The following is a 24,983-nucleotide window of genomic DNA, read 5'->3' as shown; positions in this document are numbered from 1 at the left end:
AAGAGCGTAGCTATAGTTCGGTCTCTTTTGTTTTACAGTGTGCTTTCTGACTATTGCCAGAATGATTTCTACACTCCTGACGCAGGCTCTGCTGTGCTGCCTCTGGTGTCCAGTGGCATCTCCAACTATATTCAGTCTAGCTCCCAAGCAGTTATTCACAATGGATTCCCTCAATGGTGCTGCTGAAACTGAAGATCCGAAACAAGCATTTACTGTTCCTCCTGGTCTAGGCCTGGGGACAAATGAAACTGATCCAGTCACAGATGGTGGAACTCAAGTAAGTTCCCAGAGTGCCGTAACATCCCCAGCAACCTCTCTCTTTAACAATGAGGCAGGTGGCCTGGAAAATAACATTAACCTTCAAGAGCTGAAGCCCACTTCTATTGGCCCTAAACAACCAGTCATTTCAGAAGTATTTTCCACCACAAACACTTTTTCAGTAACAGATGATCCTAGAGGAGAGGAGAAAAACAATACCATCTTAATCCCATTACTTCATGCTAACGAAAGCATTGCATTTGATGATCACTTTGCTTCTTTCTCCATTAATACACCAAAGGAAAACAGTAGTACAGCAGAAAAACAGTGCTTCTGTGACAGTACTGGACCTGAAGGACAAAAGGGAGAACAGGATAAAAAAGGGGATCCAGGTAATTTTTATCACTTACTGCCTTTTGTCAGCTACTTTTTTCAAATGAGCTCAGTTAATGTATTTCCTAGTTAAAAGCAGATGCATCCTTATCATGCTGAGCAACCACAAATCTGGATTCTATGTGCAATTCTAAATTGGACACATTGCTTATACACTGTCTATGAACATACATGAAACTACAGAATGTAAACAAAACAAAGCCCACCTTGTCCTATTGTGCCCAGCCATTGTATCACATGTCACACACTGTGTTGTGTGCTAAGTTGATATTCTTGTCTTTCTTGCAATAGACACCTTGGGACAAGCTGAAGAGAGAACACCAACCTGACTGTTCTGGCTTTTTTATGTCACAACTCATGGTGTTACTGATCACACATTGTGTGTGTGTGTGTTAGTTTATAGCACATTTAGCATTGTTCATGGTAGCTAAGAAAAGTGAAAACCTTTCTAGAAGTATATGAGATTCAGCATGATGAGCCATAATGGCTCATTTGGAATCATTGCTGTCTGGAGTGTAAATAAACACACTTTACTGATATTTTAAATATGCATTTAGGGACTCTTTGAGACAAGAGCAATTGATTCAATAGATTGAAATGACTACCATGAAGCGCTTATAGTCTTTCATGTAAACAAGCATTTAGAGTTATTAAACAGTAGCTTTTGGACCTTTCTAGGCATTACACTTTAACACATGTAATAAATCCACATTTAGGAGCAACTAAGCAACATCAAGCAAATTTAGAAAATTTTAGGCACAATTCAGGATAATAGCTGGGCATTTTTTTTTTATCACGGCAATTTTTGTACTGGTTCTAGTCTCCCCTTAATATACAAATTACGATAGCATAAATAGAAATGACTGATAATTAAAAATGAGAGAACTTGTCCTTATTGCAGCCAACAAGAAACCCTGGCATTTTGCATATTTAAAAAAAAAAAGATTATTCCCACATGAGCACGAATGTCTTTTCTAAATAAAAAATGTGTCTAAAAAAATTTTGTTTAATTTAACTTTTTTTGTCACCACAATATACCAAAGTTCTTCCTATTGACTATGGGCTCGCAAAACTTGGATTGAAAGTGCAAGGAGCTGCGAAGATATAAAATACTAAAACAATTTGTAACCACTAATTTATATTTTATTATGTATTTAATAAATTTATTTCAGCTTATTGTAAGCGTCCACCCTATGCACTGGGTCCTTTTGCAAAAAAAATCAGACAGAAATTTGTAAAACCACACAGACACACACAATCATATCTTCCCGTTTTCTCCCTGATCCTTTGACCTGCAGGTCCCAAATGCAGCCCTAAAACTATAAAGGGCTGAACTGAATTTTTCTAATGTTGTATTAAAACGAAAAATCAAGGCGGAGCCTATACATGCAGGATCAGGCCCTATAAATTTACAAACACTTACTCATATGTGTCATCCCAAGAGTAGGTAATGTTTAAAGTTACTAATGTGTGTAAGCCTCTACAGGATCAGGCCCCTTAGCCTTGATTGAAATCCTACATAGGTCATTAAAGCCAGCAAACTGGAGTTCAGAATGGAATTGTTGACCATCTTTAATTGTGTAGCTGTTCAAGTAGCACCACTATTATGTGTTCTTTTGAGATGGCATGTTGACCACCCCTAAATGCTATATTTCATTTTAGAGTATGCTATATTACATATCAGACATACTTCTGGATCCAGCACCCTTAAACTTTGGGGAAATTTGGATCCAGATTTGAACTTTGACCCATCTCTAAATTACATCATTTAAAATTCATCTTCAGAACCTTTAAAACATATACACATATGTATTTTAAATTATGTTCTTGATTTAGGATTTTTTTAAATTTTTTTTTTAAAGGTGGGGTAATGTACAAATGACAAATAACATTAGGTGATAAGACTTTCATTCTTTTAAATAATTTGCCTATTGTAAAAAATATCCAATGGGTATTTTTCACATAGGAAACTTACAGTTTAGCTTTCTATAATCACACACAGTATAGAATGAATGTTATAAAATGAAATGTCAAATGAACATTCAGATATGGAACTGAGTGTTACTGTATGTTTGTTTGGGACATTTCACACTTGACAAAGAGCATATGTAGGATGATAATATCTGAAATACAGCTGTTTTCTTTGTAGGTAAGCTAGGGTTTACTGGGAAGAAAGGAGTACAAGGGCCCTTGGGAGAAACTGAACAACAAGGACTAAAGGGAGAAAAGGGTAATCAAGGACCCAAAGGTGATCTAGGTAAACCAGACCCGCTTGGTCAGAAAGAAGAACAAGGTGGGTCATCTTCTTCTTGTCCAAGCAGCAATAAAGGTGATAAAGGTGATGCTGGAAGCATTGGTTCTAGTGGTCCTCAAGGACTCAAGGGAGACAAAGGGGAGTGTGGAAAATCAGGTCCAAAAGGTGATATTGGACCAAGTGGGAGTCCTGGAGAAAAGGGGTATGGAGGAAAAAGAGGACAAACAGGTAAGAGGGGGTCTAAGGGATATGTGGGGCCACCAGGAGTCCGGGGGGCTCCAGGTCTTAAAGGAGATCCTGGAATTTATGGAAAAATGGGTCCTCCTGGAAAACATGGGCTATCTGGATTTCCAGGACGTAAAGGAGAAAAAGGAGAGAAGGGAGACTGCAAAGAAAGTGACATCACAGCTTTCTCCGTTGGTCTTCAAAAAAGAAATAGTTTCCCATCACCAGGGTCTCCAGTGAGATTTGATAAAGTTTTCCTTAATGAAAATGAAGCATATAATGTTGAGTCAGGTGTGTTTGTAGCCAGCACAGGAGGCATCTATTCTTTCAGTTACCATGTAAGTGTTTCCAGCAAATCGCTGAGGGGTGCACTTTTCCACAATGGTAAAATAATTCTACAAATGTCCAGTGTAAGACTTGTCAAACAAGCTGCATATAAAGTGTGTCAGGTTTCTGGATCTATATTTATTCATCTTAATGAAGATGATAAAATTTGGCTGCAGGTTTTGAACTCATCTCAAAATGGCTTGATAGCTGATGAAACCACTGATTCTGTATTTTCAGGTTTTTTGTTATTTCCTGACTAGAAAATTTCAAAATCAGATGAAATATTGTAGATGTGGTTCCTGTAGTATGTAAACATAGGAACTGGGGACATCCAGCACTCTGCAAGATCAGGCACAAACACTGTGATTATAAACCACAGATTACTGACAGTGTCAACTCTGATCACGAAGACAAATTGCTCTTGTTGGTAATATTTCACTCTATTTCATTTAACTTCTAATTCTGTTTATGGAATCTATGAATGGGAGTAATTTCTTCTGTGTAACTCAAGGAAGGGCATTATTATCACTGTTGTGAATTTATATAGCATCAAAATGTGTCCTCTGCATTTTAGAGAAATTTAAGAGCACCGGTCCCTGCCCCAAGATGGTTACAATCACAGAATCTAGGATCAGGCTCTTAAAAGATGACATATTATATGGACAACAGTGGGAGAAAGGGTGCAATGAGAGCTGATCCACATGAGTATATTTCTTAATCAAACATTTTATCTGAAAATTTTCATTTCTGTCAAAATGTTTTAGTTTTTCAATGTAAAACAGAAACATTTGTGTGACAATGCCTCTGGAAAAGGACAAAAAGGGGTGCAGAAAAAACAGAAAATGTTTCAATTTGTGAAAACTGAAATTGTTAATTTTTTTTGTGAGAAATTTTGAAAAAAATGAAAATATTTCAAAATTTTCTGCAGAAAACAATTAATCACCCAGCTCTACCTTCATTACCTTTGTTTTGTTCTGTTTTTGTTTATTTAATCTGATTCCCTATTTTCCTTTCAATTTTTTATCATTCTGGATGTAATTGTTTCTTGACATTTGTCCATTTAGCATCCATTTTGTTTAATTTGTTTCAACAAAAATCCTGGCCTATTTTCTATGACGTTCAGTTATTCACCTTTTTTCTATTTTTTGTGCTAGATTTTTTTGTCTATTGGTCTTTGTGTCTGTAAATGAAATTTTCCAATTTTGTTTTTTACATTTAGGTAACAAGTAGAAGTGAAGTCACTTGTAAGGAACCTTCTGTAGCTCCTTTATTGATCTGCCCGCTAAATTGATATTAATACCAAATATAGTCCAACTGTTCAAATATGTTTAAAAAAATGCCATCACAGGTCTGATCTTGCAAACATCTCCTGAGCATAGTGGTTACTGCTGTGAATAGCCCTGATAGTGAGGTCCCTGCTTCAAGCAGCAACTTACATCCTGTCCCTTCCTCTCAGGCCTAAAGACACCAGTAACCCCCATGAATCTCCTAACATCATTAGGAGAAAGAGCATCCAGAACCCATATCCAAGTTCAACCATCCCCAAATGTCCCTTAAAAAATCTACCTGCTGAGGGTGGGGGAGAATTGGGAATTGCTAGGGGTGTTTCTGGTCTGATAATCAAAAGGGTGGACAGCTTGTGTATAAGAGCTCACAAAGAGCTGATTTTGCCTTTAGGTTTGTGTTTCCTTGCTTTTATTGGTCTGTCTCAAATTTTGAACCTGATCCTGCTTTTGTGATGCACTAAATACTGAAGGGCTGGAAGGAATGCAGAGTGACCCTTAATATTACTTAGGCATAACCTTATGTACATTAATGATCTTTACTTGGCTGTGCAAATAAAAAATAGTCTGAATTATTTTATTCTGCCTTGGGTTCTTATTGAGCCGCACAACAATGTACTAGCTAAAAAGGAGAAACGTTTCTTTTCATACTAGACAAAATAAGAAAAAGTTATTTGTTTGTAGTTTGGCTATAGTCTCAGATTCTTTCTCAAAGGGCCTTATTGGTATATTTGTGATTAAACAGAGGTATAGGCTGAGATTTTTCAAAGAGGAATAGGCGATTTAACCACACAATTCCTACTCTTTTAAATGGGAATTGTGTGCCTATATCTCCTAGTCATCTTGGCAAATCTCAGTTTATGCCGGTGAAAATGCATGATACTAGCAATGTCGGTGGCATATACTTTAAGGGATTTCATGGCCTACATGCCTCATTTATATCAGTTAAATGCGAATTCTAGAATTATATTAATAATTAAAATGATATAACTGTAGTTAAACATTAATTTACATGCTCTGCCTATGGGCTCTCCACACTGTGCCTAAAATTCAGTAATTACTGCTTAATGTGAAAAAAAAGACAAATTCTGAGTTGTGCGTCTTATCAGTTGCTGGTGGTAACGTGCAGTCGACTCACTGATCAAATCTTCCATTTACCTACCCACCTGATATTGTCACAGAACCAAGTAATAGCCTTTCAATTTCCCTCATGGATAGTATTCAAGTCATTTAAGCAAATACCAACAAGAGATTGAAGCTGTCTTTCTAGCAAAGATAATACTCTAACCTTAACATGCCACAAATATGGCATTACACTGGAAGCCAGGAAAGAGTAGCTTTGGTGAATACACAGGCAGCATTGTAAATGGTAATAATCTTGATTAAAAAAAGTTGCACTGTTGAAAAAGTTATTTAGCTTCTGATGGATTATGATTAGAAATTGAAACCAAGGTAGGATTTTATTACAACCAATATGATAGCTGTTTCCTGATATGTAGCTCCTGACTGAACAGATGTGACAAGTTCTCCAGTCTGATGCTGCTGTCTTCTGCTCATATGAGCTGTCCCATTGGCCCACATCCACAAAGGAATTTGGGTGCCTAAACCCTGGAGTTAGGCACTGCTAACATCCGCAAAACCCACGCTCAGCTGCTGCATAATCCTGTTTGTGCCTGAAGTCACTTGGTGCCTATGTTTTTGTGGTAAAAGTTCCCGAGGCACCTACGTTTCTGCCTCTAGGCATGCACACAATACCTCACTCTAGGCCCAGATGCCTATCTCACACGTAAGCCCCAGCATGAGCCTCAAACCAGGGGAAGATATCTTGCCTTTTGGGTCCGATCTGGTAGGCATGCTCTGACCACACAGAGAGAATTGGGGCCCATTCAAAAGCCAGGTGGTGGTGGTTGATCTGGGCCATCGATATTAGTGGGACTCTTTGCAAGAACTAGGATTGCAAGATCTGGTCCATGATAATTCACAGAATAGAGTTCAACTGGAGCACATTTTTAAAAGTGTACCCCCATGACTTCTCAGCCTGCATTAGACCAAGTGACTTCTTGTGATCATTTTGCTGCACAGCTCCTTCATAATAACATGTAAAAGGCCCTGAAAGGGCTTGCTGTCACATGACTCAACATGTTACAATGCTGAGTTGTTAAACAATGGAAACTGTTATAATTCTTGCCTCTCTTTAGACACTGACACTGTCAGGTTATTTGAACTAAGTAGTTTAAAAAAAAAAAAAAAGGAAGAAGAAAGAAATGAATCATCGGCTGAATCTAGCCTTTTCCAAGACATTTAAAATGTGGAGTAACTTTGGTAGCATTCAAGAAACAATTAAATGTTTTGACCCAAATACTCATAATTGTAATAGAGTTGATTAAATTAATGCACACAATTACAAGTGCAAATTACCTTGTTTGTACCAACATTCTATTTTTTGTATCTATTATCATATTTCATTTGACTTCCAGTTATAGAATGGTCGTCTTTTAACACAAGTAATTTTCTTCCTTAATCCAGCAAATTTATCAGTGTGGTTAATGAGAAGTACTTTGCAAAACAGCCTCATTTTATTGGTTTCCCAGTTATTTTTGGTCCTTCCATATAGAGGAATATAATACAGTGCAATTAAAAAATGTATAAACGTACAACACATTAAAAAGAAATTACAGACTTTCCAGGTGTCATTGTTTCTCATTCTGTCAGGGGCTAAGACCTTCCTGCTTGTTGGCTTCCATGGGAGTTAGAGTGCTCAACAACTCTCAGGAGGTGTGTGGGAGTTGGCATGATCGGGCCCACAGTAAGTTGTCAATTCTCTTCCTGTTCACTACTGTCCATAAGTAGAACAAGAGTCTAAAAACTTAGCAAAAAAAGTAGAATGTAAAGACTGCAAAATGTTGTAGATTTGGACCAAATTTTGGTGTAAATCAGTTGCTCTCAAAAGCACTTAAGCAGGGTCTCTCTGTATTTACATCAGTATAACTGGGAACTGAATATATCCCTTCATCCCTAATCTATTGTGAAATGATGCAGCTTGTCTGCAGTTCACATATATGCTTCCTTTGCCTCTTCAGGGTTTTAGCTGCTGAAGACACAAGTATTTTGAATTTCAATGTGAAATATGCAGAATTGGGTCCAATTAATGGATACACAAACCAGTATTATTAAAAATGAACTGACCTTGCTGAGCTGAGGATTTTAGTCCTATTTCAGCTTATTAAGCTTTAACTTTTAGCGTCGCTCTTAGTGCTTACTATTCTGCGATATTGTTGGGGTGCGTGGACTAAGAGTGGGCTATAGTGGATTTCACAGCAAAACTCCTCTTTGACATCAACAGGGTATTCTGAAAAACTGATGAATCAATGTGTCTTAGTATGTTTAATAATGTGGCTTCATTGCTGAGCTTTTTTTCTTGCTGAAAGTCATAGAATGTGCATGTTGGGGAGAGAAAGGGCAATGTTTAAATTACAAATAGATTGAGGAAGATTACAGTTCCAACAGTTTATATCAAAGGAAAATTGATTGGTAACTTTAAGAAGGTCTGAAGCAAACTCATTTTTTCTTGTCCAATGACCAAACTGAATTTTGAAGGTACTGTAATACAGTAAATTCTGAATCATTACATGATCTTTATTTCTGGTTTTATTTTCACCAGGATGAAGATCCCCACAGAGTCCTAGAGACAGGGCTCCAGCCCAAGCCCAGAAGTCTACACAGCAATGAAACAGCCCCATAGCCTGAATGCCATGAGCCGAGTTGGCTGGCAAAGGCCATCCGCGGGTTTTTCTTTGCTGTGTTGACGTACCCTCAATTAACCTGTTACGCTCTTTGGACAAAAATCCAAAAAGTTATTGCTGTAGATAAAAATCTAGACATAACAACCTGCTACACACACAGATACTGAGTAGTTCTTTATTCCAAGGAAGTACCAGTGGACCAGGTTGCAGGTCACCTCATTCCACACTGTTGTGGGTCTCAGCCACTTTCACAGAACCATCTATACCACCTAGACCTGATGGAGACGTATCCCTGTGGAGTGGGGGCTTGAAGGTGCTGGCTGTTATGTTCATAGCACGCACACAGAGAAGTTAGATAAAACATCAAATACACGTTTTTGGAAGGTTGCAACATGACACTAATTTATTTCTTAGAATCTCGAACCCTAACCCACAAGAAAAAACACCATCACTACCACCACAGAGAGACAAAGCAGGCTGCTCCCTAACTCAACTTCCATAGCTCAACTGGCCTTACTCTAGGCTGGCTCTTTGCAGACTGACTGTACAAGACCCAGATTGCACACTTCTCTACAGAGCTCCCTAGCCTGCCAGCAAGACCAGGACACTGCTTACAAACTGAGTGATAGCTTGTAGTTTTAACACAGTTTTCAATACACCACACAGGCTTGAAGGGAAGGCAGAACATCCCATCCCATCCATGCCAGTCCTGCAGATCTTACCTGGTTATGGTAATACATCTCAAGGCTATGGCCCCATTGAGGAGCCCCAGGAGCAACTATGCCCTAGTAATGTGACTCCAATAGAACTATGCAGCCAGGAAGTTTGTGGGGTGGACAGTGGGGGAAGACGCAGGGGAAGAGGGTTTCTGCATGGATCCCATGGGATCTGCCTGATGATACAATGTGGAGTAATTTTCACTAGGGAATTCAAATGAAAATCTACTTGTAAAAAAAAATCTTCTCCCACAATTTTTAATATGGGAAGGGTCAATCTGGCTCAGTGATTGGTATTGCTCAGCGTGAGTAAGTGTAATAGAATTGATTATTAAAGAGTGTGTGGCTTTGGCTGCTTAATTTTCTTTGCTAGAAGCAATGGGGAAGGGCATCAGTTGGTGGAAAGAGTAAAATAAAGAACATTTAAGAACATAAGTATGCCATACTGGTCAGATCAGTGGTCCATCTAGCCCTGTATCCTGTCTTCTGATTGTGGCCAGCACCAAATGCTTCAGAGGGAATGAACAGAACAGGGCAATTATCATATGTTCCATGCCCTGTATTTGATGTATGCTGGTGAGGTTTTCCTCACTGCCACCATTTTATTTTCAGAACAGGTGCCTGATCAGTAGCTGATCTTGGCTTTGGCAATGAGGGAAAGTGAGAACACTCAAATAAAATATGAAAATTAGCATTTAAAGTAATAGGAACTTCAGATGTGTCTTTATGGAAGATAGTGAATCACATGTGAACTAAACATCATGAGAAAAGCAATAACTTTTGGGATCCTGGCTGTTAATGACATCTCATATCAGTCTGACTTTTTAGTTGAAAAGCCTTGCTAAGAAACTAAAAATTCTTGTTGCCTCAGTTCATTTCCAACATCGTTGTCTCCTTGCCTAGTCACATTAAACCCTCCATTGCTGTAATTCAGTCCTGCTTTTATTTAAAGGCACAGTACTCTATGATGTCAATGAGTCACGACCCCTAGCTTCCTTTTAAAAATGAACAAACAAGATTGGTGAACTATGCAATTGCCAAAATTTAAAACAATGAGAGCACCAAAGTGGACCTTGTTTTAAGGGAAAGGGAAACTACTCTTCATAAAGGCAGTTTTGTGTTCGGAGCTGGAAGAACAAAAAGTAATTAAACATCTTTAAACCAATTCAAAACAAATTTTTTCTATAAAGATTGGTGACCCAAATCTACCAAATGACAAGATGTTCAGTTACTACAATGGGAGCAGGACCAAGCCCTGAAAATTGATGGAAAAATGTAAGTTCTGACATGACCAAAAATACATATTTTTATTATTTTATAGTCAAATATTGTATATATATGTCACAGTTTGACTTGACATTCAATCTTGCTCCTATTGCAGTAGAGGGATTTGGTCCTAAATCAATAACATGTATTGCTATTGTAATTGCTATTCTTAGTCATCAGCAGCCAAAGTGTTATTGGAGAAAATCATTAAAGAGTCTTAAGCAGGAAAATGATTCTTCTAGAATCGTGGAGTTTGCTAAAAAGAGATGAAAATGTCTTGTAGCGAGAAAGTGGAAATAGGTATGAATATAAGTATTGTGGAAACTAAGGAGGGAACAAGAAGGAACTGAAAGCAAATATACTATATATTACATTTTTCATATGATCAAAAGCATCTAATAATTTATCCTGGTAGAGAAACACAAATTATATTTTCCCAGTCTGCTCCACAGTAAAATGTTGACTCTGATGAAACATAGCATATACCAAGAAACAAATGAAATTTCTTCTATCAGAATGAAAGTCAGAAAGCTCAGTGGGTTAAAGGCAAAAACAAAACAAAACAAAAGAAACAACAACAACAACTCATAACTCCCCCTCCAAAAAAACCTTCTGAGAATAGTACTGTTTTCACTAAAACAAATGGTTTCAGGACTTGGAGTCTATCCAAAACCAAACATAAAAGTATTAAAGTGACTGCATTTATAGTAGTAGCTGTTTGCTAATGGGAGTATACATTGATAGCTGAGATATAGAGTTTCCCTATATACTTAAAATACGATATATCTGCAGTTACTACATGGTGACAGTTGGCAAATATTAACATTTAAATGGCTTTTGCTGTAAATGAAATGTTCCAAGTATTACAACATAGTGAGAGGCCCAATTTGTGACAATTATCGATGGATCTGCTATACAACTTGGATGTTGGAAATGTATTTCTTGCTTGGATACGTACAGGAAAGAGACAAGGTGTGAAAACTAAACTACCATTGCACCCCTAAAGGTGATCCCTCTGCTAAGGGCAAAAGCACTTAACTTGGTTAGCATTTACAGAGTGCTTCTCCTCTCTCAGAGCCCTTTACAAAATAGGTTAAATATAATTACTGTCTAGGAACACTGAGGTGAAGTGACATGCTCAAGGTCATACAACAAGTCTGGGGGAATGCCAGGAATAGAACCCAGGTTTCATGACTTCAGAAGCTCCAGGATTTTTGACCACACTATTGGAGCACTAGGAAAGAAACCTGTTTTGTGTGTGTACTACATGTCCTAGAGCTGTCAGTCTGACACATTTCACTAGCCCAAGCTCAGCAACACATTCAGCAATGTGAGATTTTTGGCTTATTCTCACTGGCTTTCTTACATCCACCCACACACCCTACAATTTATTTCTTCACCTTTCCCATAGACACTGAAAGGGGATGGAGTTAAGCTAAACAAAATCATTCTTTACTTTGCAAAACCCTACACATACCTAAATAGAAAGTCTCAGTGACTGTTAAATCCTGGGGGTGAAATCCTGGCTCCACTGAAGTGAATGACAAAATTTGCATTGACTTCAGTGAAGCCAGGATTTCACCTGAGACTTGAGTGAAGAGCAGTGTGCATCTCTCACACTGCTCATAATGGATAATCTCAAAGTGTTTCTTCCCTTCTGCCCTTCTCATCTGACGCTGGGATGTGGAGAATAGCATGCCATAAATTCCCATCTGTCAGTAGAAGCATAAAGGAATGTGTAAGCGTCTTCTGAAATCATCAAAAAGCACTGCAGTGCAAGGAGAATCCTTTATGCTTGACTGGCTGGTAGTAGATGCCTGGAGAGTGGCCAAGAAAGGGCCAGGTGAAGAGCAGTGTCCCAGCCTGCGGACAATATTTGCATTTCCTCAAATTTCGGTGTCATTTCAGTTACTTTGAGGAGAATTCACCAATCCCACTTTCTCTTTGCGCAGTGCCCCATCTCATTGGTTACAATAAAAGTAATTAAAGAAATAAAACAGATAACTGCTTGATTGAGGATAAGATTAACTTTTCCAATGTGCCATCCTGGGCGGGTATTCCTGATAAAGGGAACATTCATAAGGTAGGAGATAACAAACATTGCTTCGTTTTATCTTCAGTATGGCTTTTGCAATGAAATCGTAGAGTTTAAAAGGTACTATCAGTATAATTTGCCTCAAAAAAATCCTAGTGTATTTATTGAATGTATAATTGTGAGGAGACTGTTCTACTTCCCTCTGCCTCCCTTTGATAAAAGCTTGAACTGTTATTCAAACAAAGAAGAAACACAGCCATCTGCCCATTATTTAAAGTTTTTTGGTTGTGGATAAACTTCTGTTGTGAACTAGAATATCTGTTTTCAGTTATTAAGGGACAAAAACAAAAGCACAGCTGCATTACGAATGTATAGCTGTGGGACATATGTTAACATTTCATGGACATTTAGACCCAGTAAAGGATAGACGTGCTAAACTCGACATCATTACAGTGAGGGATAATTGCTCTCATTCTGAGTCTATTATGAAATATAAACTTCTTCAAGTGAGTATAGTAGAGTGAATTATTTTAGAGCAATTGGCAAAGAAATCTAGTATAATTAAAAATGAACCATTTCACATTTATTAAAATGTATGATCAGACATCAGTCTTTAGTTTAGCAACACCATTGTCCACAATAACACAGGATTCAACAGTTTAATTACCAGCCCTATTTTTAATGGTGTAAAACTCAGACTTTAAAACACACCACTAGTTGAAACATACACAAGCTCTGAGCATCTAGGCAATTTATTTTTTTTATATTCATTTTATTCTGTTATATTATCATGTAAACCCATTAATTTGAATTTGGCCACTTAAATGTACAGTATCTCTGTTTTTAGAAATAGTTACAGAAGCTCTTTATGACTGTCAAATGATTTTGATTTGAAAAATTAATTTTTTTTCTAAAGATAGTTATTAGGTTAAAATCTGGCAATTTAACATAATTAAGCTATTTTGGTCATGAATTAAATATATTTTATACCATTCAGATTTTTAAATAAGAAATAAAAATAAAACACCACTGCTACTGACATTTTATAGGAATGTAGAAATTGCCATACTGGATCAGACCTATGGTCCATCTAGCCCAGTATCCTGTCTCCGACAGTGGACAGAACAGAACCAGCTACTTCAGAGGAAGGCGCAGGAAACTGTGCTTTAGGCAATTATAGAAAAAAATGCCCCAAGTTAAAGTTTCTTCCTCATGTCTAATACTAGAAGTTGGCTTTGCCCTGAAACATGAAGATTTATATCCCTTCTGACACTTTAGGGGGTGAAAACCTGCCCCACTGAAGTCAATGGCAGTTTTGCCATTGGTTTCAGGGGGCCAAGATTTCACGCTAGGTGTTTTTAATCTTCATTATAAGAGCTCTTGCTCTTCTCATTATAACAACTACATTAAAAGTAGTCCAATGTCTAACTTGAAAAAACCTCAGGGAATTAAAAATTAAAATAAACAATTTATGCTTTATGCATGTTGTAGCCTTTGTGTTCCCAAATTAATGCCGAAGAGACAGACTGTCAGCAAGTGGCATGGTATTTCTTCACTTTTGTGGGATGAAGCTAGACCCTACAGGTATTATTTTGCATTTTTTATTTATTATGTCCCTATGATGTGCACAGAAATGAATTGACAATTCAGATAGTACTGTACTGTTCTGTTTTCTAGTCCCCAGGAGTAACCTGACAGTGTAAATGCTACTGTCCTTCTGTTCTGGTTGCTGGTTTCTAGCATTTGTAAGTTATGGGTTTTCCAAAGCATCCTGCCAAGTGTTTAAACTGATGTTCTGCTCTAATGAACCACACAAGCCATTACTTCGCTAATTGCCTAAGTTACAGTGCCCTGTACAAAGCCATGGATTGTTCTTAGTTATTCGGAGTATAAAGTAGCAAGGATATCCTGAAAAAAGAAGTCACATCTTACATTAACCTATTGCTAACATCTTAGAAACAGTCACCCTCTGTTCTGTTCTTGGCTGGTGCTGAACCTGCTGCTTTGAGGTAAATGTATTATTATCAACTTCTTGGCTTCAAAGCCACCCGTCACATTGTAATTAGATGGGCACTCAGAGGTACTTATGCTCTGTAGTTCTAGGTTATTTCCACTGGGATGGCAAGAGCAAGTTTTGAAACAGTAACTGTTGGCTGGAATCTGCAGGGTGCCTTCTTTAAGGTGAAGAGGACCCCCAAGTTGCACTGAAGTTGTGTGAATTGTAGAGCTTGTAAGATTAGATCATACACACACATCAAACAGTGACTGTCCCTTGAGGTATGCATTCCTGACTTGGCTACATGTAGCTGATCAGATGATACAAATTTTACTCACTGCTCCAAATAAACACCCTGAGTATTTCATTATATAGTCAGTTTTCTCTTTTTGGACAACCGTAGGAAAGTAAGGTGGAGTAAAACTTGCACAGAGGAATAAGTGAGTGCTGTGTGTCCATTATTCCTTCACCAGATCAGGTGGGCAGGCAGAGTGGGAAATGGGTGGAGCTTTGGCTCTGATGCCCAACTGCCAACAAGCCAGCCAGCACTCCTAAACCATCAACAGATTACTTCCCTCCTGGAACAAATGGGAACCAAGGAAGGAACAGAGTCTGATTCACTATTCCTTCCTTGGCTGCTCCTGGGGCGGTTCAGTTACACACTTCTCCCCTTTCTTCCCCTTAATATAGTATTAAAATGTGACTGGGTTAGGATTTATGCATGAATTGTGTCACTTAGGCCAGAAGCTCCCTAACTGTGGTTGGTGGGTGTCTGGTGGTCTGGGAGGAGCTAACTGTGTACATGATGCTGGCTCTTCTCCTGGTTTGCAGCTAAAAAAACAGAGCAAATAGAAGGGAAAGACAGTCTTTCAACATAGGCAGTAAGGCTGGTTGAAAATGTTCTGTCAAAACAATTTTTTGATGGAAAATTGGGTTTTTGATTAAATGTCTGTTTTCTGTGGATTTTTTTTTTTGTCAAAAACCAAACACCTGAAAAGAAAAGAGACCATATGAAAACCAAAATGTGGAGCTGCTGCTGCTGTGCTTTATGGCAGATGTAGTTTGGTTACCTCATGTCTCCACTGTTCTGTGTGGGCCAGACTCTGACCGAACGACAAGTCTCATGATGCACTGTGGACAGGTACTTCCATGATGCAGAAGAGGACATTGTGATGAATCATGGTCATTATAGTCTTACCAGGGAGCCCAGCCTATAGAAGAGAATAGGAGCATGAAACACCTGAATTACAATGCCCATAAATTACCACACTGCATTTTCAGATTGAAATATTTTGGTTTTCAGCTGAAGTATTCAGTTTTCAAATATCTGCTGAAAATTATAATTTTCCATGGAAAGTTTAGATGAAAATGAATTTTGTTTTCATTTTCATCAAAATTTTCTGTAGACAGACTCCTTTATAATACCAAGGACAGCAAAAATACATAAATGCTTTCCTAGTGTTAGTTTTCAATGTATCGAACTGCTGTAGTTACCACTGCAATGTTATAAAGTTAGTTAGCGAGGGGGGATATAGTCTTCATATTAACCAATTGGATGTGAGGTGGCCAACACAGTCATTGACAGGAAGGAAAGAGGAAGTCCACAAGATCATCTCTCTTTTGAAATGTGGTTCACACTGTGAAAATGTTTGCAACCCCCCCATTTAGGCTCCCCCTCTTTGCTTAAATAATTAGCTCTATGAAAGATAAAAAAACTGAGATGAAAATTTAGACCAAGGTAGAGCATGTAACTGGAAAATCTTACCTTCTTTGAAACATTTACTTCAGAACACTTGGAATACTTAGGGTGTAATTCTGTTTCTATTTATTACTTTAGAATAAAGCCTTTCAAAGTGGGTAATCGTGCTTGATTCTGAAGTTATTACTGAATTATCTCTGATCATTTCAGTACATCAGGCACGTCAAAATCTGGCTTTCCTGTATTCTTGGAGCCACCCTGAATGGTCTTGATCATCCATCCCTCACACCAGGTGTTTCACAAGCTTCATAAGAAATATTGTGGTGTTATTAGGTCGGGGAAAAGCTGCAGAGAGAGTTGGGGCTCAAGCCTATTGTTCCTCCCCACTTGGGAAGGGGTTTTTGGGTTAGATCTTGCAACTCCCAATGACAAGAATAGTCCCATTAAAATCCCAATGAATTCAACTGGAACAATCCCAAGTGAAATCAGTGGAACTACTCATATGATTTGTTTTGCAGGATCAGATTTGATGTGTGTAGTAAGGGAGTACCCATGACGCCTTTGTAAATATGTGGATTTATTTTCTACAGATAAAAGTCAAGGGGCAATTTCTGCTCTCATGTATATTCATATAACCCACATTGGGCAGCTCTAGTGTAACTGAGAAGAGAATTGGTCCTAATTGCTCAGATAACACAAAAGCAGAGTTATCCAGTGTCTGCTTCCTTCTCCATTTGCCATTCCCATCTCGGTTATCTGAAGGTGACAGTTTTATCCTGCAACCTGCAGAGATACAACAGGCCCCATGAATGCAATGACTTTAGTAAACTTATTAGAAACAAAAAACATCTGCCATTAGCGTTAAAAAAGTAAAATGTATTTATTTATCTAGGAGATTCAGCATTGCAGTGGGGAAGGCACAATTTCAGATCTACCTGTGCTTCTGCATATAATTCCTCCTCTCCTCTTGCAGCTCCCTAGCTACTGCTTGCCAGCATCTCTCTCTTTCCTTTCCAGGGAGCTGGGGCCCAGCTACCTCCAGCTGTGATGAAACATCTGAGAGGCTTCAGCTTCTTGCCCTGAAATCACTAGTACCAACTTCTTCCTGCATCCAGCAAATGCTGGGACAAGGCATTCCATTTTCAGGCTTTTCTCCATAATGATGAGGGCTAGAAAACCGACTTAAAAAGCTGGAATTCTCATGTCATCTCTTGATTCCAGGAACTGGGATTCTATGAGACACCAAATATCGGCAGAGTTGGCAACACTGTAATGCCGTGGTCACTCTTAGTGACCCTCTTTCTGTACTGCATTACACCAGCTTTATGCTACTTGACATCTGGGGTGAAGTTGCTACTGGCACATGCTAGCACAGACAATATTCCCTATTTTAAATATAGAAAATCTCACCCTCGTGAAATCTTTCGAAACAGAATGAGTGTGACCACTCTAGGTTTAAAGCAGAAAGGATTGATTTTGCTAGTTTCAAATTACTACTATTTCACTGTGGGCTAATTGCTTCAGTTATGTTACTAAGCAGAAGAATAATGAGATGTAAAAACTTTTAATAAACTTTATTTTCAATTTACAGATGGCATAGAAAGTGTCTAAAAGGAATCAAAGATTTTCCCCTTTAACTTTGTTTGTGGCATTTATGTTTTCTTGCTGTGCTACAAAGATAATTCTTGTATTAGGACAAAGCCTACATCCTCCCAGTGTGTCCCACTTGAAACCTCTGAGATTGCAGGAACAAACTATTTCCCAGAGCTGGGCATCTTGCAGTACTGTCTGTTTGTGTCTCTACAACAGAAGTGTATCGACTCATTATAACATGCAGGGTTGCAAAGCAGGAATTCTTAACTTCTTTTACTTTCCACGTCACTTAATGCCAATCTGACAAATTGGCCCATGTACATGAACCCTGTGGCTGCATGAGGAACCACTGACATCAGCAGGGCTCTGTACAGACACAGGCCTCTCCACTTAGATCAACTGACAGGATCAGGGCCATGAGCTGTTTTTAGTTAAGAAGAAACCCGCCTAACTGACAAAAATTTAACTTTTGCTCTTTTACTCTTTGCTGTTTACATGTCTAGCTGTTTCTCCTGGATTTAAAAATAAAAAAGGTTAACAATGAAAAGTACAGGAAAGCAATAATGAATGCAAAACAAATGAACCTTACAGAGAAATTGCTAATACCAGAAGCCTGCTGCAATGCTTTATTATTGCATTAATCTTTTCTTACAGTGACAAAAATGTGGCATTTACCTTGGCACAGCGCCACACTCATTATACTTATTGCTGCTGCCGGGCACACAGAGGCGAAAGCTACCCTGCCTGCAAAGTTTACTAAGATAAAGTCTCCAGAGGTGGAGGTCACTGATGGCTTTGACACATCCATTGTGCCACCCACTGAAGAAAGCCCATTCACAGAAATATCGGAAACAAGCGAAATGCCGGTGGAGTTATCCACGCTGAACCCAGCCTTCAGAACGGCCACCACTCTGTTTCCTTTTGAAAACTTTACTCTTGACACAGCTGATTTCTTCTTTAATTGCTGTGATTGCTGTACCCCTGTGTCAGGTCAGAAAGGTGAACCAGGAGAGCATGGACTGCCAGGTAGGGAAAAGCAATTATTATCATTATTCATTTCTCAAGCAGCAGGGGCAGCTGTAGCATGTGCACTAAGAAGAAAGTGGCATTGATTCTCCAGTTTTAATTAAGTCTTGAATAAATGATCTTGCAGGCCAGTTCCTCATGCTATGATGATTTACACCAGCTGAGGATTGAGCATAAAACATTTATGTTACATATAATATCAGATAAAAAATCTAATTATTCTTAAGTTCTACAATAAAACAATGCTAACTGAGGGCCCAGATCTGCTAGCCCCTCACATGTGGAACTCCAGTTTGAAATCAGTGTTCTGCATGTAGAGGACTTATAAGGTCTCAGGTTTACACTCAAATTAAGGAGAATCAGAGTTACTGTAACACACAAACTTCTGGAGAATACTTTCTCTGCCTCTCTCTCCCCTTGTATTGTAGAAATCTCAGAAATCTGTGCTATATATGATATTACATTTCATATATGATGTTGTTACAGAGAGAAGAGGATGATTATTATGTTCTATTATTTTTTAACTGAGTATTAATAGAGCAGCTGGCATCAGACAACCCACAGAAATAAACATGGTCCCTGCACAGAGGCTAGCTTACAATCTATAACAGACAGACAACACGGAAAGGCCCAAGGTGCACTAAGACAAAGGTTCTAGCTCACATCCCCTTTATTGCTTTATACTGGAGTTATAGCTGAGATTTGAAAAGAGAAAGAGTGGCCTTTTGGAGAAGGACGGATCATCCCAAAAAGCTTTAACCTTCCCCCCAATTTTAATTTTTCTTATTTTCCTGCTTTTTATTATTAAAATACATACCCAGAAAAGGCCCGATTCTAACACCCTTATATTGAGCAGTACCTTAATCTGCAAGTATTCAGTTATGTTAATGGCACTACTTTTGAAGAAAGATACTTTTCATCTGAGTAAGGGTGGTAGAATCACACCTACAGCTTTTTAAATATACTGTATTCAAGTCTCCCATTGTTAATAAGGGACTGACTCAGGGACATTGTGTTAGCTATAGAAGGAGTTCCATGTATATATCTTCTGAGCACTGATGGAAGAAGAGCTCACGTCAAGTTGCTTGTAGTGTGACAATGCATAGGGTGAGATATGCATCAGCTATCCCTAGTTTTTAAAGCTTACTGTGAATTAAACCACTGAGTATCTTGCTTGCTTGTCTTTCTGACATTTCTCAAGAAGTGTGGCTTTGATCTGCCCAATGATCATACTTGTATTTACATATTAAAAAAAAGAAAGCCAGGTGGGGGAATTAATTAGGTATAGGATGTTTTCAGATGCATTTAAATATTGGACACACGAATTCTGATGTGATCGATGTGTTTGGGCTTCAGTAGGTTGCTTTTCGACTTCTTCAGGCTAAGTAATATCTCCAAACTCAAAAATCAAGGTCTCAAGGATGGCATGTGGATTTGTACTCTAGGTGAAAGACAAAGGTCCATGGACCAGTCAATAGATATATCATGAAATATAGGTTGGGATCTTCATAACAGACTAGAGCATTTAGCCACATTATTTCAGTGCCAGCTGTATAGCTAAACCCCCTAATTTGCTTTGAGCAATTACAGTGTTGTTCATCTGTGAAGACAATAGGACTCAGTCCTGAGCCCTGCTCTGCTTCTTTTGTATTACTCACATGTTGCAAAGAAAAATAACCAGTTCTTCCCTTCTGGAAGGCTTCTGTTTTCGTAAAGCACCCATCATCATGTGGCACTCCATGTGACTTGTAGCTTATTACTTACCTACTAGTCATAGGTCACTTTATAAAGTTCATTCTTTTCAGTCACGAAGAAGATAGAATTCAATTGCCTAATGAATTTTCAAATGCTCATGTTCCAGGTCCTAAAGGAGAGATGGGAGATACTGGTTCTCAGGGCCTACCGGGAATTCCTGGACTTCAAGGTCCAAAGGGCTTCAAAGGAGACAAGGGTGAGGAATAGTAGTTGCGCATTTCAAAAGCCCATGTGATATTTGCTCATGTATATTTCAGTCCAATAAAGCACAATTGTAGGAGAAATTATTTTCCAAAGCAATTGAAACAATTGGTACAAATTAATACCTTGTAATTCCTATGGCATGTAATACCAATAGCTTATAACAGTGTATTTAGACAACATAAAAATGGGCATTCACAAAAGCCTTATCCAAAACCCATTAAAATCAATAGGAGTCTTTCTCTTTACTTCAGTGGGCTTTGGATCAGGCCCATGTGTAATGAAGATCTTCATGAAAGCTAAAGACAGGCATACAAGCAGCTTTTCAAAGTCAAATATCTCAAACCAATTTGACTGCACCCATCAAGAGAGTAGAATTTAGTTTATTAACCATAACTTCCTGCAAAGAATCCCATTCACTTCAATATTTTTGGATCAGGCCCTCAGTGGTTACTCTACTATCATGTATTACTCTAAATATGGTCCAGAAGTTGTCTTGCTCGTAGAGAAAAGATATTTAAAAAATTGCTTAAAAAGTTGGTCCACTAAACTAAATGTTATTCAGAGAGATGCTTCTCTGTTGGCAACAGTGAAAACACTTAGCACCTGCACTTGGTAATCACTTGTCCCAGGGACTGCTGCTGTAGATGAAACAAACGTAGAGAGTTGTGTGCAATACAAAAGTGAGGAAAAAGTCAAGCATGGTCCCATTTGGAATACTGGCAATAACCATATGCACTGTCAGGTTGTGCATCCCCTTCTAAGTCATCCTCTGATCAAGTAGTTTGTCTGTGTGATTATTGTTTCTATTAATCATTTGCCTTGGAAACCTGTGTTCAGATCTTAAGTGAAAATGGGTTTGATGGTCATCTCAGAATTCTCATTTTGCATGTCACTAAACTACCACACACTGGACACAACTCAGCTCAGTTGCCTGTTTCTGGCCAGAGGGTTTAGAGTACCGGAATAATGCACAAGGACTGGATTGTATTGACAGATTTATGAGGGGCTGCTTGCGCAGCATTATGCTTTGCTGAAGCCAGTGCAGTTAATTTCTATTTTCAGTAAGTACTGAATGAACCTGACATTTTTTTCAGGAAAAAAATAAAGCATGACATCCGAGTGTCATTCAATCGATGTCCTCTGCTGCGATGGCCTCTTTTGGCTAAAGCTTGCTTGGGCTGTCCAACTAAAATGAAAGTACTGATTCTGGTGGCTATCAGCTTCTCCCTCGGGCCATTAAATGACAGTAAATGCCCTCCCTATCAGACATTACTGATTGCATACAGTATATTTATTTCTTAGGCATTAAGATGCACTGGATAACTACGGAAATTCTACACGGTGGGTAGCTTGATGTGTGCTGCTGTTTTGGAGTTTTCAATTAAGGGTTCTCAAGGAACTTTCTTAGGACTGTCATTCTTTAAATTCATTTTTACTAAAGGAGAGAGAGACACACACACATAAATGATGTAAGCGCCATGCTGCATAAAGACTGTTGTGCCACCAATAATATCTATAGCAGCATATTAATGTTTATAATGTCTTAGGAGATAAAGGGGAACATGGTGACCAAGGAACGAATGGAATTCCAGGGTATCCAGGCAAACCTGGTGAACAAGGTATGTAAGGCTATATTAGAGTACTCAGGAACAGTGACCTATCTTCCTCTTTAATCTGGTTTTCTAATATTTAATCTGTTTTTTCCAATCTGGAATTCACTACTTAGTTATTATTCAGTCCACATTCAGGAAAAATGGGAAAAACAGTCAGTGGGAGCTGTGTGTGAGTAAGAAGTGAATGTGGACTTCAGTATTTAGATCACCATTTGCATATGAATTGTGTTGTTTATCTGTCTACCTACCTGTCTACTAATGGTGCAGTTTTAGTCATTTCATTTTAAGTGTGTAGATACTATAAACTATAGCCTGTCCTAATGTATGATAGAAACAGAGCCCCAACTGACAGATGCAAACCACCCAGGCAATATCTTTGCGCAACCAACTAAACTAATAAATAATTTTGGGGAGGAGGGGAGGAAGAGACAGAGACAGTGTGTGTGTGAGACAGAGAGAGAGTGTTCCTGAAGGGGAGCATGTTTCCTTTGGAAAATGTATTGGAGGTGGGATTTGTTGCAAGCTGGTGCATTCTGAAGGCAAGAAAAATTATTCTTCAGTGAAAAGTAACGTTATAAGTCAGAGATAAAATTCACACCTAGCAGTGATGCTTTTAGCCATATTTAGGTAGTGAGAAAATCCCATCAGAGACAGATCAGATCCTCTGGTGCAGCTTAATGACACAGAATGCACACGGGTTTTCGTGTGCACAAATGTGGTTTAAAACTCTGCTCCCCTGGTCCTGCTGCTGCTGCTCTGTGCAGGCCAGCCCCCTTGTGCGTGTTGGAGGAGCCTGGGTGTGCAATCCAAGGATCAGCATAGTGTCCTGGCCCCCTGCTTTCCTGCAGCCACAACCTTTTTTCCATGCTGCTTTGATAACCCAGTGAGTGTGTGATGTAGAGTTCCTACGTTGGCTCTATGCCACCAGAGGATGACCCTCACACTGGGGCAATCTTCTTTTGACTAAAATGGCTGTAAGGTCAGATCACACCAGCAGATAGATGGCACTGGAGAGTCTCACCCTGTATAGAATACAGGTCTTTTATCAATTACTTTTAATACTGTGGATTTTCACTTGTATGTCACCCCTCAATTTTATGGTAAATACATTTTAAAAACTGACATACTATTTCTGCCTTTTTTCCCCCTTCTTTGATGCCACTTTCTCTTTCCTATCATACACTATGGCACTGTTTTTCATGTCATCACTTCTCTCTTTTTCATCAAGCCGGCTTCCTCCCCACATTCCCTGTGTTGTATTCTTTCTGGTCTTCTCTACATTCCCAGCCTCTCTCTCTGCCCTCAGCTTTTATTCCTATTTTCTCTTGCTTACTAATCTTTCTAAGCCTCCTTAACCACTGGCTCCTCCCTCTTCTCTCTTCCACCTCTTGCCTCAGTTGCACTTGTTCCCACCAACTCCACTCAGCCCATGATAACTCCTTTTCCCCAAATCCACTGCTCCCTTATTCACCGTGCAAGTTAGTTCCTCCACTCACCCATCCCATTCCAGAGGAAAACAGAAAGAAAACACTGAGAATGGAACATACAGTGACTTACTTTCCAACCCCAAACATCTGCCATTTACATCTGCTCCTGCTAACACTTCCGATCACAGTGACCAGCCCAAGGCTAGTAAAGTTGCCTGGTTTGGGGTATTTATTCTTTCTTGTGATTCTGTATTTCTGTCTTTTTTTTTAGGTGAAACTGGAGTTAAAGGAGATAAAGGAAACTCTGGCCTTCCTGGAATGAAGGGACAAAAGGGAGGGAAGGGGGACACTTGTGAGAATGGGACCAAAGGAGAGAAGGGAGACAAGGGAGAACTGGGCTTACAGGGGTTGGATGGGGAAAATGGAGACAAAGGGGAAAAGGGAGACATGGGAGAAAAGGGAAATTGTGGGGAGACAGGGGAGCGAGGAGAGAGGGGAGAAAAAGGAGAAGATGGAATAAAAGGAGAAAAAGGCAGCAAAGGAGACATTGGAGTTGATGGTGTTCCTGGTATGAATGGACAACAGGGAGAAAAGGGTGAACCAGGCAGTAAGGGTGACAAGGGGGACCCGGGACCAGCTGGTGAGATGGGACCTCTTGGGCCAAAGGGAAATCCTGGTAGTAAAGGGGCACGAGGAGCTAGTGGAAAGAAAGGCTCCAGAGGTATCAAAGGCTCCAAGGGTGATAGTTCAAAAGCCCGAAGATCAGCTTTCAGTGCTGGCTTGTCAAAGTCTTTCCCTCCACCTAATGTCCCCATTAAATTTGACAAGATTTTGTACAATGACCAGGAAGATTATAATCCGTCTACAGGCAAGTTCAACTGCAGCATTCCTGGAGCGTATGTCTTTGCTTACCACATGACGATCAGAGGGCGGCCTGCTCGAATCAGCATCATGGCACAAAACAAGAAGATAGTCAAAACCCGTGAAACACTTTATGGTCAAGAGATAGACCAGGCATCTTTCCTGATCATTCTTAAATTAAATGCAGGGGATCAGGTTTGGCTGGAGGTTGCACGGGATTGGAATGGGATCTATGTCAGTGCTGAAGATGACAGCATATTTTCAGGGTTTCTTTTGTATCCGGATGATATTTTTGAGACCCTAACATAA

At 39.1% G+C, this 24,983-nt stretch overlaps 1 protein-coding gene across 1 annotated transcript; it reads left to right on the top strand.

The window, feature by feature from the left end:
- The first annotated feature begins 160 nt into the window (after window positions 1–160).
- On the top strand, window positions 161–24,983 carry OTOL1 (otolin 1). The gene is made up of 6 exons (XM_067529847.1): window positions 161–650; window positions 2,801–3,421; window positions 18,443–18,814; window positions 20,676–20,765; window positions 22,321–22,392; window positions 24,085–24,983. The coding sequence occupies exons 1-6, from the start codon at window positions 161–163 to the stop codon at window positions 24,981–24,983; spliced, it is 2,544 nt and encodes an 847-aa protein (XP_067385948.1).

This window comes from Emydura macquarii, unplaced genomic scaffold (assembly GCF_026122565.2).
Source record: "Emydura macquarii macquarii isolate MOO-44397 ecotype Brisbane River unplaced genomic scaffold, CSIRO-AGI_Emac_v2 contig_337, whole genome shotgun sequence".
Classification (NCBI taxonomy): Eukaryota; Metazoa; Chordata; order Testudines; family Chelidae; genus Emydura; species Emydura macquarii.
The sequence above is the reverse complement of the archived record's forward strand: the minus strand, read 5'-3'. Positions and strand labels throughout refer to the sequence as shown.